This window comes from Gobius niger (assembly GCF_951799975.1).
Source record: "Gobius niger genome assembly, chromosome: 1".
Lineage (NCBI taxonomy): Eukaryota > Metazoa > Chordata > Actinopteri > Gobiiformes > Gobiidae > Gobius > Gobius niger.
The window spans coordinates 8,825,648-8,844,084 of record NC_136852.1 but is presented as its reverse complement, the minus strand read 5'-3'; the positions used below and the strand labels follow the sequence as shown (position 1 = coordinate 8,844,084).

The following is an 18,437-nucleotide window of genomic DNA, read 5'->3' as shown; positions in this document are numbered from 1 at the left end:
AGGTTTCAAATTCAGCATAACCAAAGGAACTTGCAGGAGCATCATGTACAACTGTGAGCCCACACAAACAAATGTAGCTGTTTTAGCCGCTCACAGCAAAAATCGCTTTGTAGTAAAACAAAATGAACAATAAAACATGTTTAATGGCTCAGGGGGGGAGAAGAATGGAAACTCAAATCTCATGATAAATTACGCCAAAGGTAAAGATATGTGCACTGTGATTAGCAGAATGCATTACTGTCAGTCCAGAGTGTTCCAGGAGAAACAAAGAGCACAATTTCTCTTAGAAAACACCACAGACAGGATCATGAAAGATTCACACTGCTGCTTTTGGGACCAGTGTGCGATAAAGATTTATTATTTTGTTCTTTTTTCCGGCTGTACGGCACTGCCCTCCAGCCTCTGCTACATTTACAACCCACTAAACAACAAGCAACATCCTGCCTTCACACCAGACCTCTTTCCACCTGTTGCATCATTTTCAATTCGTTTGGAATCTTAGCCCACATTAAAAGATCGTTTTCTAAATAATTTATCACAGGCAGAGCTTCAAGACGCAAGTTAAGCCGGTCAAATGTCAAATAGTAATGTAAATAAAAGCGGTGAGTTACCTTCCATCGGGGTGTTACTGTCGGGACGATTCGCAAAAACTACATCCACGTACTCCATCTGCATCCTCTGGAGAGAACCTTGCAGACCTGAACGACATGAAGACATCATCATCATTGTATTTTAATTCACATTTTTATTAACCTAATCCTTACAATGAGCTGTTTAATTATTCCACTGATAAAACATGTATAAGGACGGAAATAAGAAATAACTTCCATGGCCATTTTCTCTCACTTTGTTGCCCCCGAATCAAATCTAGACTTAATATTTTGAAGTTTGTCTTCCAGGATTTTTGAAGCTCTACTTCCCTGGCACGATTTATTGAGCTTTGAATCCTCCCAAAAAACAAGGCATTTCATTTTCTCCAACCTCCTCATTTAAAAACTGAACCAGATATTGAAAATCCCATCAGAAAAAGATATTTGTGTCGTCAACAGAATTTAGGCATTTTTGGCCGTTTGTTAGCATCAAACGGCATATTTTTGAATAAAAACATTACATTAAAGGCACGCTGCGTAACATTTTGAACTATACTGTTGCCGGCAAAACGAAACATGCAGATAATGACCAGCTCGACACAGAAAATGCTATTTCTGCAGTGGGTGATCAAAGAATGGAAGAAGTTTCAAATAAATATCACTATTCATTTATTTTTTGCAATGTGAATGTCTGGTTGTCATCAAGGCCGTGGGAACCCAGAGTCCTGAGGGTGTTGCAGCTCCCCCTCATGGATAGTTTGTGTATACGTTTGTTAAGTGGGGACGTCACAGCTCAACTACAATAAAACGTGTTAATACCACAATCAATGTTTCTGAAACTCAACGGAGAGTTACTGAACATACTTATTTATCAGGCCCATTGGCCAAAAATGCTGAACCTACTGCTATAAAAGTAATATTTAACAAAAACGGTACTTCCGGGTTAGCGGAGATAAATGCTAACGGCACAGCAGCTATGCTAACCCCGGAAGTAGTGACTTTAGTAAATGTTACTTTTTTAGCAGTAGGTGCGGCATTTTTGGCTAATGAGTCTGAGAAATAAGCAGGTTCAGTAACTCTCCGTTGAGTTTCAGAATTATTGATGGTTGTTTTTATGTTTTTTTTCCGCATATTTGCCGGTCTGCTAGTACCCGGAAGCGGAAGTCGTGACGTCATACTTAATAAACATATTGCAAGCAATATTTGGGGAAATAAGTCCTTCAGTATCCCCTAACCGAAAACAGGTTCCCACTGCTCTGGTTGTCATTACTTTAACAGTTCAGGAGTCTGCCCTGTGCGTTTCACTTTTACAAAATGAAAACTGCACAGAGCCACTCATAATCTGAAAATACGTAACAAGAGCAACCATGAGAGTTGGGCAAAGTAGTTGACAACATGATATTCCAGCACAAAGAAAGCAAAAGTATTTAGTTTCTTCCTAATGAACGCTTTGCCAAAATTGAGTAAATGTTTGTTAATTGTCCGAAAAGCTTGGAGCGCGATCGATCCTGCATGTTTAATTTAAACCCAGTGAGAGCTTGTTTTCTCGAGGAAATGTTTTTTTGAGTTTCCCTCACTTTGATGGAGGGCCTGGACACGGCTGATGTTGTGCAATCTTTCTTCCAAACCCTTTTAGGCAATTGCGCGGGATCTAAGCAAATTGAATTGCTATTGGATTGGGCAGAAGGTAGTTGTGTAGATTTATCAACACGCTCTTTTAAAACTGACTTCACGTGACGCAAATAGGAAAATATGCCACATTTGTAAAGGGAATAAATGTAAAGTTTAATTTTAGAAGCTCATAGAATCAATAAATCACGGCTTGTATGTGCCGTACAGTCAGGTGTGTGTTTGTTTACCTTCTATAATGTGCTTCCGTGAAAGACCCCTCTCCGTCTCGGCTCTAATAATGAGACAGAGACAAACAGCGTCAATAAAACAGACCGGAGTAGAACCATCAATCACTCTCTTCAGCGCGTAACCCCACAGCGACCCGACCGCGACTGCAGCCCCAAACGAGAGCCGAGCGTCGCTCTGCAGAGGGAGGGAAAGCTTAAGGAGCTTATCAACAAATCCAAGCGGACAGTCCGGGTACAGACGAGTGCGCCGTAAGAAAGCCGAAAGTCACTTTGTTTTGATGCTGATGCTCCTTTAGGGAATTGTGAGTGTTTTAACAAGTTTTCGACTTCATAAGAAATGCGTGAGAGGGACAACTATGAGTCACTTTTTACAAATTAGAATTGGATGCACTGCCTGGCACCGACAAAAGTCACATCCTGGATTTACAAAACTGTTCTGATCTGGGGTTTCTGCAGTTGGTCCGGTTTAGGTTCAGCAACACTATGAGCCCAAAGACTGAGATCACCTGAACATCCTGAATGACCAGGTTATTCCATCAATGCATTTCTTCTTCCCGGATGATACAGGCATATTCCAAGATGACAAAGCCAGGATTCATCGGGCTCACATTGTGAAAGAGTGGTTCAGGGAGCACGAGACATAATTTTCAGTCACTGGACTGGCCGTCACAGAGTCCAGATCTTAACCCCATTGAGAATCTTTGGGATGTGCTGAAGAAGGCTTTGCTCTTCCATCATCAATGCAAGATCTTGAAAAGTGAATCCAACAAGTTTACAGTATTGACACAATGCCACAGCGGTCCAACAAAATATGAGAGTTGGACTTTTTTTGTGATGGCTTTTGTTCAGTCATTCAGTGGATAAAGTAACAAATGACTGTGACTGTGAGGGCTGAATACTGTTTTGAAATATATATAGTAAAGAAAAACCACGGCACTTTAACTTCTCCCTCTTGGTCAACCTAACAGCCTTCTTCATAGGTGTGGGACCAAAACAGAAAAACAAAAGAATGTCAAGGGTTATATATGGAGTGAAACACTGGCATTTGGAGAAAGTGGGCCCCAAAGGTTGAGCCCATGAGGAAGAAGACTGACCTGCCATAAAGCAAACCTGCTGTCTAGACCAGTGTTTCCCAACCAGGGGTATGGGGAATTATTTCAGATTATAAAAGAAAATGAAACTGAGTAGCTGCACATTCCTGCTTCAGCCATTCATCGCCCAGGATCCCCTTCTTAAGCTTCCTTATCTATTGCTCGGCCGTTTCCCAGATGTGCTGCGACCCGCCTCCGCCCCTCCTCTGCTTGGCCTCTCCTCGGTTCTGCTCATCGATGTCAACTGACCGTCCCAGGTCTCCTCCTCTACCACCACCAGTGTCCAGACTCCGGGGGGAAGAGTCTGTCTTACATTCATCATCGCCGTGTATTTCATATCGTTAATTCAATCTTCCGCCGGGGTCTGAGCCTCAATCATGAATCATGTCCGATTTTTCAGTAAAATGTTTGATTTTGAGATTATTTTAGCTTCATTTTGAACACAACACACAATTAAATACTGAGTAATCTTAGTTTAGTTGGTCACTTTGTAATAATATTTGTAAGACCTTCACTTCACTTTATTTCATGTCCCCGATGGGGCAATTAGTTTTGCAGCACAAGGATACATAAAAACAGACAAGAAAAAAACAACATCATGATGCAAACCTCACAAACAACAGTGTCATTGGCAATTTTATGTACAACAATAGGACAAGAGAAACAACTATTTCCCCTCACACAGAATTCGATGCCTGTATACTCCTTTTATGGTCAGTTTAGAGAGTTCAAAGTAGAGATGGCTACAGGCATAAAGGAGTATTTGTATCTGTTTTTCCCCAGCAATGGCCCCAAGCCTCGAACCAGAATGCAAGTAACAGAATTCATCATGAAGAGGATGAGCATCATCAGCCAGCATACTCAGAGCCTGTCCAGAAAACAGGTGAGAAAGTGGAGTCTGAGGAGCTCCCAGAATCTTATGCTGAGTGACTTTTTCGCTTTGATGTTGAGATTTCCAAACCGACACAGGTACTCGGAGTATAAATGAATGACACAAGGAGTTCAAGAGACATATAAGGTTAGGAACCACTGGTCTATAGACTATAGTGGAACATCTTAGCTTGCAAAATACCACAGAGGAGCAAAGCTGTTTAGATGATGCTAAAAAGATAGCTCCTCTAGTGAAGGCAATTCGAAGGTACACGGACTGAGGAAACACATATTTTCTTGTGTGTGCACAGTTCTTGTCATGCACAGAAGTGACTCATACTTACTTTCCTCCCCAGTAAAGTTTGGTCGTGATGACGAGACTGGACCGCCTGAGAAAACACACACACACACACACACATTTGCATAAAGGCATTGTCTGTGTAATGTTTGGAGACAGGAGGGAGGTAAATAAGCATAATTGGGCAAAAAAATGACACGGGCAATTACGTGTGTGTGTGTGTGTGTGTGTGTGAGTGTGTGTGTGTATGTGTGTGTGGGTGTGATTCACTTCAACAGGTGCTTGCTCCTCACGCACACAGCTCTGAAGAACCTGTCATTACATCAAGGCTCTAAGTATCCAGGCAACAGACTCGACTGTCAATGTCACGCATTGTTTGCACCGAACAATAGCTACAAAATTAAAACGGCAGAAATTATAGGCCTAAAGGAACACACTTTCCCTTGATAAACTGGCAGAGTCATTCAATCCTAGGTGGACATTTTTAGACTCAGGCGGGCGAGGTGTAATTTTCAACACCTGTGCACTGGCAGAAGAAGTAAGTAGTCAGTGAAAGTGCAGACACAGGAGCAGAGATCACAAAGTACTAATATTATTTATATTATATTATTTCACAGATTTTGTAAACAAGATGTTGGTAACCTTTGACCTCTTAACCCCTGCGTATTTTCTCCTGTTCGGCATTAACCAATTCTAAAAGCTTAAAAAAAAAACATCAAAATAGTGACAAAAATGAAGATGAAAACACAACAAAAATGTGACAAAATAACCAACAATAATGGCACAAAAACGTGCCTGAAACGTGACAAAAATACGACAAAAATTGGGCCAGGAAACAAAAAATGCTGTGAAAAAGCAACAAAAATACAACAAAAATACAACAAAAACATGACAAAAACATGCTGGAAAAGCATCAAAAAAAGCAATGAAAATGCAACAAAAACATGCTGGAAAAGCAACAAAAAAGTGATAAATATGTGACAAAAACACAACAATAAAGAAAAACAACAAAAACATGACAAAAATGCTTTAAATATGTGACAAAATCCCAGCGACAACATGACTTAAAAACAGAACTTTTGTAGGTCTTCAAATGAGGCGTTACACTGTTGCTTTCCAGTTGAGAAGCTTTTAGATTTGGTTAAAGTCGAACTGGAGTAAAAGCGCTCGTTCAGGGGGGATTAAGAGGTTAATACTCGCTCCACAAAGAGAGAAACATAATTTGAAACCATTCACATGGTTTGACAAATAAAACATCTTGAATCTTGACTGTAAAAAATAGTTGTTTCCTCATAAATTGTTGCTGAATAGTCATTAAACAAGCCAAAAAAACCTGAAATATTGATCAAAACAACCCGATTAACAGATTCAAGTAGTAATTTGATACTTCTGTGCATAAATAATGAAAGAAATGTTTTCTTGGACCCACTGAAAACAGTTTCATGACTCACTTTTGTGTCCCGGCCCACCAGTTAAGAACCACTGCAATGGACCAAAGAGACAACACTGTCCTCTTCAAACCCTGGTGCTCGGACTAATCAATGAAGATTTTTTTTTCTACACTGGGAACAAAAGCTACATCAGGAAATATAGTAGTTTGCATTAACAATGATTTCTTCCATTCATTCTTGAAATGTGTTTTAGAGTTGAAAGTATGTTACTCTTATTGGAATAAATACTGTACTTAGACGAATTGCTTGCTTAATAGTTACTGAACATTTGCCAATTTGTTTAATTTTTGAGCAATCTTGGAGTTGTATTACTTCTTCTGCACATTCTGTAAGTACATAATCTATTTCTTACTTCATTAATCATTTGAACAGCTACTTTTTACTTGTACTTGACTTACATGATTCCATAGTAACGTGATTCATGCTTAAATATTTAGGCTTCTCCAAACACTGTGCATCGTTTGTCCCCTTCAAACGCTGTAATGAGCTACAAGCTACAAACATCGATAGCGTTTGATGTACTCCCACATTCTCATCAATAAAACAAGCAGAACATGTTCAGAATCAATCCGTGCATAATGTTCTTCACGTGCCCACACACCACGCGCCCGGAGACAAACGTTTCCCTCACATCTGCGGCGTAATCAAATGTCACACCGCTCCCCGCTTATCGTAACATACATTCTTCATCTCAACGCTTTGAATATTTCACACGACAGGCAATAAGGCGTGTTACCTCCAACATTTCTTCTTGATGATGTTTCCCAGGATGATCTCGGCCCTGCAAGGCACAGACAGCGGAAGCAGACGGCGATATTACACTTTGCAAGTTCATCAGAGCAACATTATCAATTCAGCAGCGCTAAATGGAGAGCGTTTTCATGAGCGCTATGGTTTAATTGCTTTTAGATTAAATGCACGAGAGGTAAGAGCGAAATGAAAACAGTGCATTCACAAATATGAGCAAAAACTGATCAAATCTGTGTTGATGGGTTAGGGTCCAAATATCAGACAGTTTAAGTATCAATACAAAGGATGGATATTCTCCAAGTATGTATCTGAAGAAAATATGTGACTTTTCATGTTCAGCTGTGTTGTAAACCACGTGTTGATTGGTAGGTAGTATTATATTCACACTGTGTTCCTGACGACTTGGATTTAGATCACAGTGCTCAAATGATTGTTATACCATGGTCTGGGTGAATACTCGATTGTGATTGGCTGGTGGGTGCTAACAAGCGTGTATTATTTCCGTAACACATGTAGTCCGGTAGTTAAATCACTGGGATATCACTCCGCTGCGGTGGGCATCGCCATAGCAACGCATGACACAGCTGAGTGACTGACAGGAACGAATGAAATGGATTTTGTGGTTAATTCCAACGTTTTTGGCCAAATCAAAACGTTTCATAAATGGGAAGTAGAGGAGAGTAAGCAGCTAGGTTAGCTACTGTGAATAAAATATGAGCTTTCCATTTCTATTGAAAACGGTTAAAGCACTATTCATAATTTTCAGACTTACATAAAATGATCCTGCATTTAAACATATTTGGCTGGATTAGTAAAGTCAATCATAAAAGTTTCAGTTCGTGGGGCCCAGGTGTAAGCGACTCCACCGCAGCTGTTTCCATAAACTGTTGAGCTCGTTGAGCTAGCTAGCTTAGCTTCAGGTTAAACAGCGTAAAAGTGAAATAACTCCTGCCCACGAGTGCCGCACATCGGTGTTTACTTCCACGGAAAAGTGCCGGGTTAGTCCTGTTGTGTTGTGATTCTGTGCTGATGTTGTTTGGTTGCGTCTGACTGAGATCCTCGTAATAGCTGCGGAGAATGACTCGCTCTGAGACGAGCCTTCAGTGACAGGCTAATAACCCACATAAAATAGTCCTGGTAGTCTGGCATATTTAGTGAGCTTAGTAAATGAAGAAAACATTTATTATGAATGTTACGTTTGTGGGACCCTGGTATAAGCGGATTAAACAACTCGTGCATTAGACGGTTATAATGCACTTCACTCCGCTGCGCGTCATGGTGTTCTTGACTCCACGTCGTGCATTATAACCGTCTAATGCACGGCTCTGAGTTGTTTAATCCTTATTATAAGGAAGCCTAACAAGTACATAGAACAAGATATTGAGAGTACTTCAAAGGGGTGGGACTAAATACGTGTTTACTTCCCCCCACTCCTTTTCGAACAGCCTTATCTAAAATGTGCAAAAGGTAAAACAAAATTGTTTGTCCTAAACTGTAAATGTATTGCTGCACATTTGATATTGAACTGCCTCAATCATGCAGGTTGTATTTTGAGTTCATATAAGTTTGTGTTTTTATGTTTCCTTTATGGTCCAAATAAATATTCATTCATTCATTCATTCAGTTTTGGAGACACTTTTCCAGACACTAACCACATTCACTTCTCCTAAAATTCATGTTATTATTATCTTATTCTGACACAAAAGGTTTTAGGAATAGTGGTGAAAATCTATGAATAAATTAAGTTGCTCATATAAGTGTTTAAATTGTTATCATTTTAAGTTCAGTTGACTTTCTTTGGTCTGTTTGCCCAAATCTTTGCAAATCTATGCAATTACATATCGTTTGAAATAACTTTACCAGTCAATTAACTGCTTTAGTTTCTCAGTGAGAAAGAGGATCGTCACTCAATTACTACTCCCTGTTCTTGAATACTGCAATGTAGTCTATCAAAATACTACTGACACGAATCTTCATCCACTTAATGTTATCTATAATAGTCTGTGCAGGTTCATTCTCCGCTGTCTCTTCAGAACTCACCACTGTCTGCTGCATCAGCGACTCTCTTGGCTCACTCCATCATCCAGACGATATTATTTATATTAAAATGCATTAATATTCAGTTCTTCTTATAGTTTAAGACGTGCTAATCAAACCTTTTTTGTCGTTCCTCAAATTCATAAAGAAATAGGAGCATTTTTATTTAATTACAAAGCACCTTTTGAGTGGAACAATCTACCTGCCTCGATCCGCTCTATAACCTCCTGTCCTGAAAAATGCCTTTCTGCAATATTTACAAATGACATGTAATTGCTTTTGAAGATTGTATTCTATAGTATCCTACTGTTATTGATTGTTTACTGTGAAGAGCTTTGTGTGTGTATGTGTGTGTGTGTTCTTATAATTACAACATTGTGAGGACCAGTTTGAAGTGAGGACATTTTGGGTGGTCCTCACTTCTTTGAATGACTGTTTGAGGGTCAAGATATGGTTTTGGGGTTAGAATTGGGTTAAGATTAGGGTTAGGATTACGGTTGGGCTAGGGGGTTAGGGTTCAGGGTTAGGGTCTGGGTAATGCATTATGTCTATGAGTATCCTCACTAAGATAGCAGTACAAGATTGCGTGTGGATGTGTTCTTGTAATTGCAACATTGTGAGGACCAGTTTGAGTTTTTAACCAACAGAGTGAGGACATTTAGGGATAGGGTTAGGATTAAGGTTAGGGGTTTAGGGTTCAAGGTTGGGGTCTGGGTAATGCATTATGTCTATGAGTGTCCTCACTAAGATGGCAGTACAAGATTGCGTGTGGATGTGTTCTTGTAATTACGACATTGTGAGGACTAGTTTGAGTTTTTAACCAACAGTGAGGACATTTAGGGTTAAGATTAAGGTTAGGGTTAGGGGTTTAGGGTTAAGGGTTGGGGTCTGGGTAATACATTATGTCTATGAGTGTCCTCACTAAGATAGCAGTACAAGATTGTGTGTGTGTGTTTTTGTAATTGCAACATTGTGAGGACCAGTTTGAGTTTTTAACCAACAGAGTGAGGACATTTTGGGTGATCCTCACTTATTTGAAGGACTGTTTGAGGGTCAATATGTGGTTTTAGGGTTAGGGTTAGAATTGGGTTTGGATCAGGGTTAGGGCTAGGAGCTTAGGGTTCAGGGTTTGGGTCTGGATAATAAAAAATGTCTATGAGTGTCCCCACTAAGATAGCATTACAAACATCTCTGTGTGTGTGTATGTGCATATGGCTGCTTGAGTGCATATGACTGATGCACCTCAAGGGGATATCCTCTCAAATGAATAAATGAAAATGAAATGTATTATTTCTGAAGAGAAACATTACATTAAACAGAGAGGAATGAAGTCAGATTTGGAGAACACATGTAAGATCTTAATTTTGTCACAATTCCTGCTTTTTATTTATTTTTTAGCTTCTTTGCTCATAAACAGGGCTGGCTGGGCTTGGCCAGTATTCGTGAAGAGCGGCGTACATGACTGAATGTGTGTAGGTCACATGACGCACCTGCCGCCGGCGTAGACCTCCGCCGTGTCGAACAGGTTGACTCCACCCTCATACGCGATGGTCATGAGCTGCTCTGCCACCTGTTCACACAAACATAAACAACCACCAAACACATAAGATCAATGATATTCTTCACAACATGGCAAAAATTAATCATTAAAAAAGCAACACTGTCTGTATCTATAATATATTCCTCTTGCTCTTCGTGAAATCCTCTGTTCAGCTGAGGCCACTCACTTTAACTTATTAATGAAGGACAAGCTGTGATCCGAGCTGTCTGCATTTACATAGTGTCCGGTTTCCTCCTGTTCGTGAGCCCTTTAGGGGGAGGTGTCGATTTGAGCTGCGATTACGGTGCTGTAAAGGGGCGAGACGCAAGTTAGCCATTTTATACTCACTACTGCCACCTCAGGTCATATGTGTAACTGCACCTTCTATATTAAGCTCGTGCATGATAGAACAGGTCTGGGCTCATTGTACACATTAGGACATTGTTGGAACATGTAGGGGGAGGAAAATACTTTAACATTTCTAAACTCCGTATAGTCAATTTAATAGACTAATTTGATCATTAATAATGATTTAGACAAAGTGCACATCCTGTCCGGCTTAAAAATGTGGTTAATGTATTTATGTTTTTCATATTTATTATTTGAAGTGAACAAAAGCTTATAACCTCTTACTCCCCACTTCAAGCGTTTGGTCTCTTTTTTATTGCTTTTTTCGTTGTGTTTTTTGTCACAATTTAGTCACTTTTTTGTTGTGTTTTTGTCACGTTTTTTGTCACTCTTTTGTGCACTCTTTTTACATTGCCTTTACATCACTCTTTAGTCGTGTTTTTGTCACTTTTTTATTGTGTTATTGTTGCTTTTCCTGCACGTTTTTGTCACTCTTTTGCTGCTTTTTTTTTTTTCACTTTTTCGTTGAGTCTTCATCTGCTTTTTTTTTTCAAGAAGCTTTTAGATTTGGGTAAAGCTGAACTGGAGATAATGTGCTCGGTTCAGGTGGGGGTTAAGAGGTTAATACATATTCATATTACTCATGCAAATCAATGTCTTCAAATTTCAAATAACATATGTAAAAAAAGACGGTTAGCATGGGTAGGTTAGGGTTTTGAATTGGGCAGGGGCGTCCTCCGCAGGTAGCAGTGGAACAGATGCGATTTAAAGCCATGAAAAGATGCTTTCTTTTTCAGCTAATGGCATGCTTTTAACTTTACAGCATCACGATAAACATAATTTATCTAGAAAATAGCACATGTCGCACCTAATTTACCATTTACGGCCCCAAATCTGATGCAACAGAGAGGTGTGAGTAAGCTCGAAAATGACTCTGCTGTTGATCCACTTTTGCACATGTTGCTTGTTTTGCACATGAGCAAACGCTTAGTAAATGAAGCACAAAACAGTTCAGAAATTATCCACTGCACAAAGGCCTTTAAAAATGTGTATGACAGTTTAGTTCCCTCAATGAATGAAAACAATATCAGAAATTACAGATCGGAGATGTTTCACAGTCAGCCTTTGAAAACAGCCAAAGTGAACAGGATTACTCAAAGCTGTTACATAAACTCCAGGTATCTTTTTGGCAAAGGATTAAAGTCATAGTTAAAAGCTTAACATAATAATCAATTTTGCCTGATATGCCTCTTCTGCATATAAATCTTTTGCAAAAGTCGGCTGTGTATTGTGTGGCTGAAGGTCTAAACATCAAGGACACTCCGGAAGCTGACTTTGAGAAGGTCACGCGGTTAGTCAGTGCTCACTCAGACTTTGATGAATAAGGCTTTTAAATCTCTGAACAAGGTGACTCATTTCGACAAACTTTTCACAAGCCGAGTCATCAGATTACTTCCTCTTCTGTTCGTAAAGAAGAGGGAAAGGGGACAAACTTGTCTTATTGCATTAGTTGATCAATCTGCAACTCTATGTCATTCCTACTGACCACGGAAGTAATCATATTATATAGCTGAATGAGTCAATAGTTAATTAATTAGAGTTTAGCCAAAGAGATTCATTCACTTACATCTGAACTCAAATAAAAGTTACAAAGTTAAAAAAGCCTAAAAAGAGATGTTTAAAAGTGGATTTAATGGATAATTATGGACATAAGTAAGTAACTCCGTGCTTTATTTGTCATAAATGTACAACAAAATGGTGTTCAGGTGTTAGTCCTGAGCCGCTGTGACTGAGTAGTACCCGGAGGAAACCTGGCTGGCTGCCTTCAGTGCTCTTCTGATCCAGTGCAGCGCCTCCTGGGACTGTCCCTGTTTCAGAGCATGGTGTCCTGCACTGGTCAGCTCCACCTCCTCCTCCTTCCTCTTCCTCCTGCACAGCTCCCTCCGCTCCACAACAGACTTTCGCCATCTTCTGGGAAGAGCTTAGCGGCTTATCTGTTTAATTCTCCAGTGAACGTCCATTATCCAGAACAATAGAAGGCATGTGTGGCTTAGCTGAGTCTCGTCCAGATCTCGTCCTTCTTTGTTTCTTCCATGTTTCCTGTAGCTCCTCTTGTGACGCCTCCACTGTGCTGCAGGTGAGACGGGGCTCTTGGCGCCTCTTCAGTGTCTTAAAAGAAGACATTTATAGGTCTCAAATGGGTTTAGCTCAAAAGCTTGCTGGTTACTTTTAAAAAGCTGCTTTTTTCAGGACTATTATGGACTTTTTGCAGCAGAAAAATCCTCCGAACCTCACAAAAATATGGCAAAGACGTACAAAAGTATCCAGGAAAACAACGTGGAACACAGAAACCACAAATGCAGCTGTACTGAGAGAGAGGGAGGTTGCTGCCTGTTTAGATGTCACTAGTTCAGTTGTTTTGTTTTATTTGTTAGAAGCTTCAATTACAAGTTATGAATTTGTCATGTGAATTCTGGTTACCAAACTTGGGTAGGTTTTACCTTTACCCAAATCTAAAAGCTTCTTGAAAAAAGCATCAACATAGCAACAAAAACGAGGATGAAAATACAACAAAAAATGGCCAATAAAAAGCAAACAAGAGCCGCAAAATCAACAACAAAGAAGCAACAAAAATGCACTATAAAGGCAACTACACAATTAAAAAGCGACAAAAACACGACTAAAAACATGACAAAAAACACAACAAAAATGCTGCAAAAATGTCACATAACACAGCGACAATGGGACAAATCTGTTTTGTCTTTCAAATTAGGCTTTACTCTGGCCTATAGGCTGTCAGCTCCAGTCAAGAAGCTTTTAGATTTGGGTAAAACTGAACAGGAGAAAATATGCTCGGTTAAGGCAGGAGGCAAGAGGTTGACGAATACCTTTATAAGCACAGATATCTCCTCCGGTGAAGTATTTACCTCCTACATCAAGTTTCAGATGGCGGCAATAGTGTAGCCAAATCATGCAACAGGCCAGACATTTCATTCATCCTGCAGTGCAGTTCTCATCAGGACATTTTCAGTATTCTTCTCGTATTTTTGACCTGCGTCGCTCTGTCCCTGCTTGTTACTCCTGGCTTCTTGTGAGTGGGCAACACCTCTGGCTTCTCTTGCTGTCATTTGTGGAATAATTTCCCTTCACGAAGCTCATATCCAGTCCTGCACAAGCACACACACACACGCACACAAGGCCGAGCGCTGCTGCAGTCTCCCTCCCACCCTCTGCCCACACAGCCCTGAAAGCCCGTATGACTGCGCCTGATCTCACTCCGTCTAACTTCACACTGACAGAGATGCTTTCTTCAAACTTCCTCTGTGATTTATGGACTCACTCGTGGCTCTTCAGGATGAGTAAGCAGCCTCGGCGCTGGCCCTCGTGAACTCTCAGTCTGGGAAAGTGTTACGGTGCAGCGAACGCAGGTTTAACAAGTCCAGCGGTTGGGAAGATTATCTGGCATTTCAATAAACCAAAATCAATAAATAAAAAGGCCACACGCTCTAATATTCGGTTGGATGCCTTTAGCTTTGATTACAGCACACATTCACTGCAGCATTGTTTCAAAAAGCTTCTGCAAAGTCAAAAGCCAGTGTTATCTTTATTTACTTTATTTTTTACTAAGATCTTCTCCAGCACATCACAAAGATTCTTAATGGGGTTAAGATCTGGAATCTGAACCACTCTTTCATGGTGTGAGCCCGGTGAATCCTGGCATTTCCATCTTGGAATAAGCCTGTGCCATCAGGGAAGAAATTTAGCGATGGAATAGCCTGGTCATTCAAGATTTTCAGGTTTTCCACTTTTCCGAGCTGCCCAAATCACATTGCACCAGCCCTTTATGGCTCCTCCTGCAGGTGGTGGCTCCACGGGAGGACGGCCTCACGATTCAACGGGCCTGTTGGTCTCTCATAAGGGGCTTCTGAACCGCTCTTTGTCTGACCCGTCAACTAGGACCTGTTTGCCCTGGGAGACCCTACCAGGGCCACGAAGCCCCCGACAACAGAGCTCCCAGGATCATTCGGGTGCTCGAACCTCTCCACCACGTAAAGGCGGCGGTTCCAGGAGAGGCACTCTTCTACTCTTCGGAAAAAATACAGCGTCATCTTGACAAACGAACAAATCTCTCCCACATAATGAACTATACAAAACTCTTCCCGCATATACTGAAGCAGAAGTGACCAAAAAGTATGTTCTTTATGTCTTGGAGTTTTAAAAGACTTTACCCTTTACGTCTGTGTAAAGGTCATCCGTATGGCGTTGTCCATCCCTGCGTTTCCATGGGTTACGCATAAGTGTGTGCTATGTACGTTGGCAGAAACGCATCAGAGTAGAGCGGTCCCAGAAACTTCTCCTATGGCAAATTACGCATATGAAAATATAGTACCGAGATCTGACCAAATGTGTGTGTTTGATCGTCACAAGCCAAGTTTAAAAGCCAAGTATTTAATCAATCTAAAGCAGAGCAAGCAGTGACTGTAAACATCTGCTCTGCTCATTGTGACCCGAGAGGCCAGAGTGCAGTCTTAATGAGGACTGGGGCGGTGCAGCGAGCAGAGGACACAGTGTCTTATCTGCAGGCGGGACAGACACTGACTTTGCACTGGGCGATTGGACAACAGGGACTTTTTAACCCAAAAGCACTCCGTCCGAGCGGCTTCAAGTTTGTGTCCAGTGAGGCAAGTGCTGCAGTCCGGGACAAACAGCGGCAGTCGATCTCAAGGTTTCTCTTTTTACCCCGCTGGGATTTTTGACTTTTCCTTGCCAAGAAGAAGAGTCTAATTAAAAAGGGGACACCCGAGGACTGTCATAAACTTTTTGTCTTTTTCACTCTTTGACTGTGTGATGTCTGTCTCAAAGTTGATTTCCAAACAGTTCTTCTCTTTCATCAACTCTGCAATAATTACTAAGCCCCGCGAGGCCACTGTTGTTGTGATATTGATCTTTACAAAAACGATTTCCTTTAGTTGGTGGATCAATCGCGGCTCTGAGCAGTTCATTCCGTGTTGGGCAAGGCACACATTGTATATGAATGTGTGAGTAAGTGATGGGTGGTAATTAGCGTGGCCTGCTGTGGGACACTTTTCACAAACTAGAATAGCCTCAAAGACGCGGCACATTCTTCAAAAGTTATCGTGTCAATATTATGACATACTTACACAATGTTTCGTAAAGTGCTGTATTAATCCCATTCAGTTTAAGACATTAATAATGATAATAAAAATGCCTTACACTTGCATCGCGCTTTACAAGTCTGTATTACCAAGTTTCTCAAAGCGCTACACCTCACTGACCTTGCCCTTTAATGTTCCTAAACAAGTTGTATTCACATGATGTCACAGCCTATAATTTAACATGAGTTGGTGCAGCTACAAATTATAATGTGGTAACTATCGTAACCGTCAAAATGCTGAATTTTCAACTTGGCTTATGGCTATTATATATGACTGGACCCATCCAAATGAAACGAAAACTGTCTTCTCTCTCAGCAAAAACGAACTAAGGCCACAAGACTTTCTCCAAAAGGCGTCCAAAAGTAGAGTCAATCTTCACATGATGTGCTTGGTGTTGTTCAGATGAAAGGACTGGCAGCCATAAGAAGAATGTGTCATGTTTGTGGATCCAATCACTTCCAAATAATGATCAAATTCAATATTTTGAGATTTTTTTCAGTTTGGAGATTTCTTTCCAAAACTGTGTTTCTCCCACTCAGTTCTTTCGGCCCCTGATTTAACTGAAATTATGCCATCCATCCATTCCGCTTTATCTGGTGCCGGGTCATGGAGGCAGCAGTATCAGCAGAGATGCCCAGACTTCCCAATCCACGCACACCTCCTCCAGCTGTTCTGGCGGGACCCCGAGGCAGTTCAGAAGACCCATATGGACGTACAACATTCAAGGACCGTGACCCACCCAGGAGCTAGGCCTAGGGTTGGGGCTTGAATGCGAGCGTCTGTTGGTCGGGCCTCTGCCCACAGCACAGCCCGAAAGGACGACATAGGCCCGCCCTCCTGTGGACCCACCACCCGCAGAGGGATCCGTAGGGGTCGGGTGCAGAGAGGACTGGGCGGCAGTCAAAGGCAGGTGCCTCGACGACCTGGTCCGTGTGCGCAGCTTCTGAGAATTATGCCGCACCACTCAAAAGTGTTGTGAATGCAACCTATTCAGTCAGTTCAGTTCAGTTCAGTTCAGTTCAGTAAACTTTATTTATCCCACATGAGGCAATTACTTTAGAGCAGAAAACATACAATATACAAAACAGCCACACAAACCACATACAACCAAGCAAGCAAGTGGAGCTCACACATAGATACAGTCTGTCTGAATAACAGGCAGGTGACAACCTCAAATTAAATTAAGGAGAGTTCAGGAGTCGTATGGCCTCTGGGACAAAAGATTTCATATAGCGGTTCCTCTTACTGCATGGCAAGGCATTACGACGCCCTGAAGGCAACAATGAGAATTCACCCTGGGACATGCTCTGGTGAAGCAAGAATTGGCGCCGACACTGCACGTGATCAGGGAGGTCAGTTTAGAGATATCATTTAAATTTTTGCCTGTAGATTATTTAAAGTCTTTGCATAAAATTCAGAGATTTTATGCTAAAAATCGCCAAAATCCCTTTTGTTTTTGGCAACAAAATCCGAGTAATGGATAGAGCATGGTTTAACCCCAACCAGGAAATAATTAGCGTTAAGAAAGGCAAATGTAGCGTAAGTTGTGATTCACTCACACAGATCTCACACATATTATTAGAAACTAGAAGGTCTTGGCTTTCAATTGAGGCATCACACTGGCATATAAGCTGTAAACTCTCCAGTCAATAAGCTTTGAGGTTTGTTAACCCTAATCATAACCCTAACCCTAAAGTGGCAGTTAAGTGGTTAAATGTATTTAGCTTTTTCTGGGGATATTTTCATCTATACTTTGGATATCTCGTACAAAAGCTAATTATCAATTTAATTCCTTCATTGCCATGCAGTCAAACAATGAAACAAACTTCTTAGCAACTCTCTGGTGTCAGGAGAAGCTGCCTTTACCCCATAATCGTGCTGCGTAAGACTTCCAAAAGACTGGTTAATACGCAACTTTTCCCCTCAGTGTCGCGTTTCAAAACTATCAGCGACATTGGAGAGGGAACGGTCACAAAATCGCGGGGCCACTGTCCTGAGGTGAGACAAACAACTATTACATAAGTTCAGTGCCTCCCCCACGGCTCCTCTCCCCCGCTGCTGCTACAAAACCCCGACGGGAGCAGCGCAGCACGACCTCTTTGTCCTCTGCGCGGCATTAAACTTTCATCTGAATCATCGCAGCCAAAATCTTGTTAGAGCTTGTACCTTATTTCTCCAAAGTGACCCATTACAGCGTTAATAAAAGATGAGTAAATGTGAGAGCGAGGCAGATATGTTGGCAGCGAGGGCCAGGAGGTATTATGCTCTGTCACACGGCCAGCGGCATGGGCACGGCAAGGTCAGAACTAACTCCAGAAAGACAAGACGGGATTAGGAATGATAAGTAACGCTCCAGTCTCCAGAGAAAGGTTGGATTGGATATTCTCTTAATTGACTATGGATTTGGCTCAGCAGCTTAATTTGCA

General features: G+C 41.2%; 1 protein-coding gene across 2 annotated transcripts in view; it reads right to left on the bottom strand.

The window, feature by feature from the left end:
- The window catches only part of kcnab1a (potassium voltage-gated channel subfamily A regulatory beta subunit 1a), a 173,793-nt gene that overhangs the window by 14,842 nt on the left and 140,514 nt on the right, over positions 1–18,437 (bottom strand). For both annotated transcript variants that reach the window (XM_079575383.1, XM_079575384.1), the window contains exons 4-8: positions 10,437–10,516; positions 6,896–6,940; positions 4,755–4,799; positions 2,450–2,493; positions 612–698 (exon numbers count right to left, since the gene is read on the bottom strand). In XM_079575383.1, the coding sequence (XP_079431509.1) occupies positions 612–698; positions 2,450–2,493; positions 4,755–4,799; positions 6,896–6,940; positions 10,437–10,516 (301 nt within the window). The remainder of the gene's footprint in view (positions 1–611; positions 699–2,449; positions 2,494–4,754; positions 4,800–6,895; positions 6,941–10,436; positions 10,517–18,437) is intronic.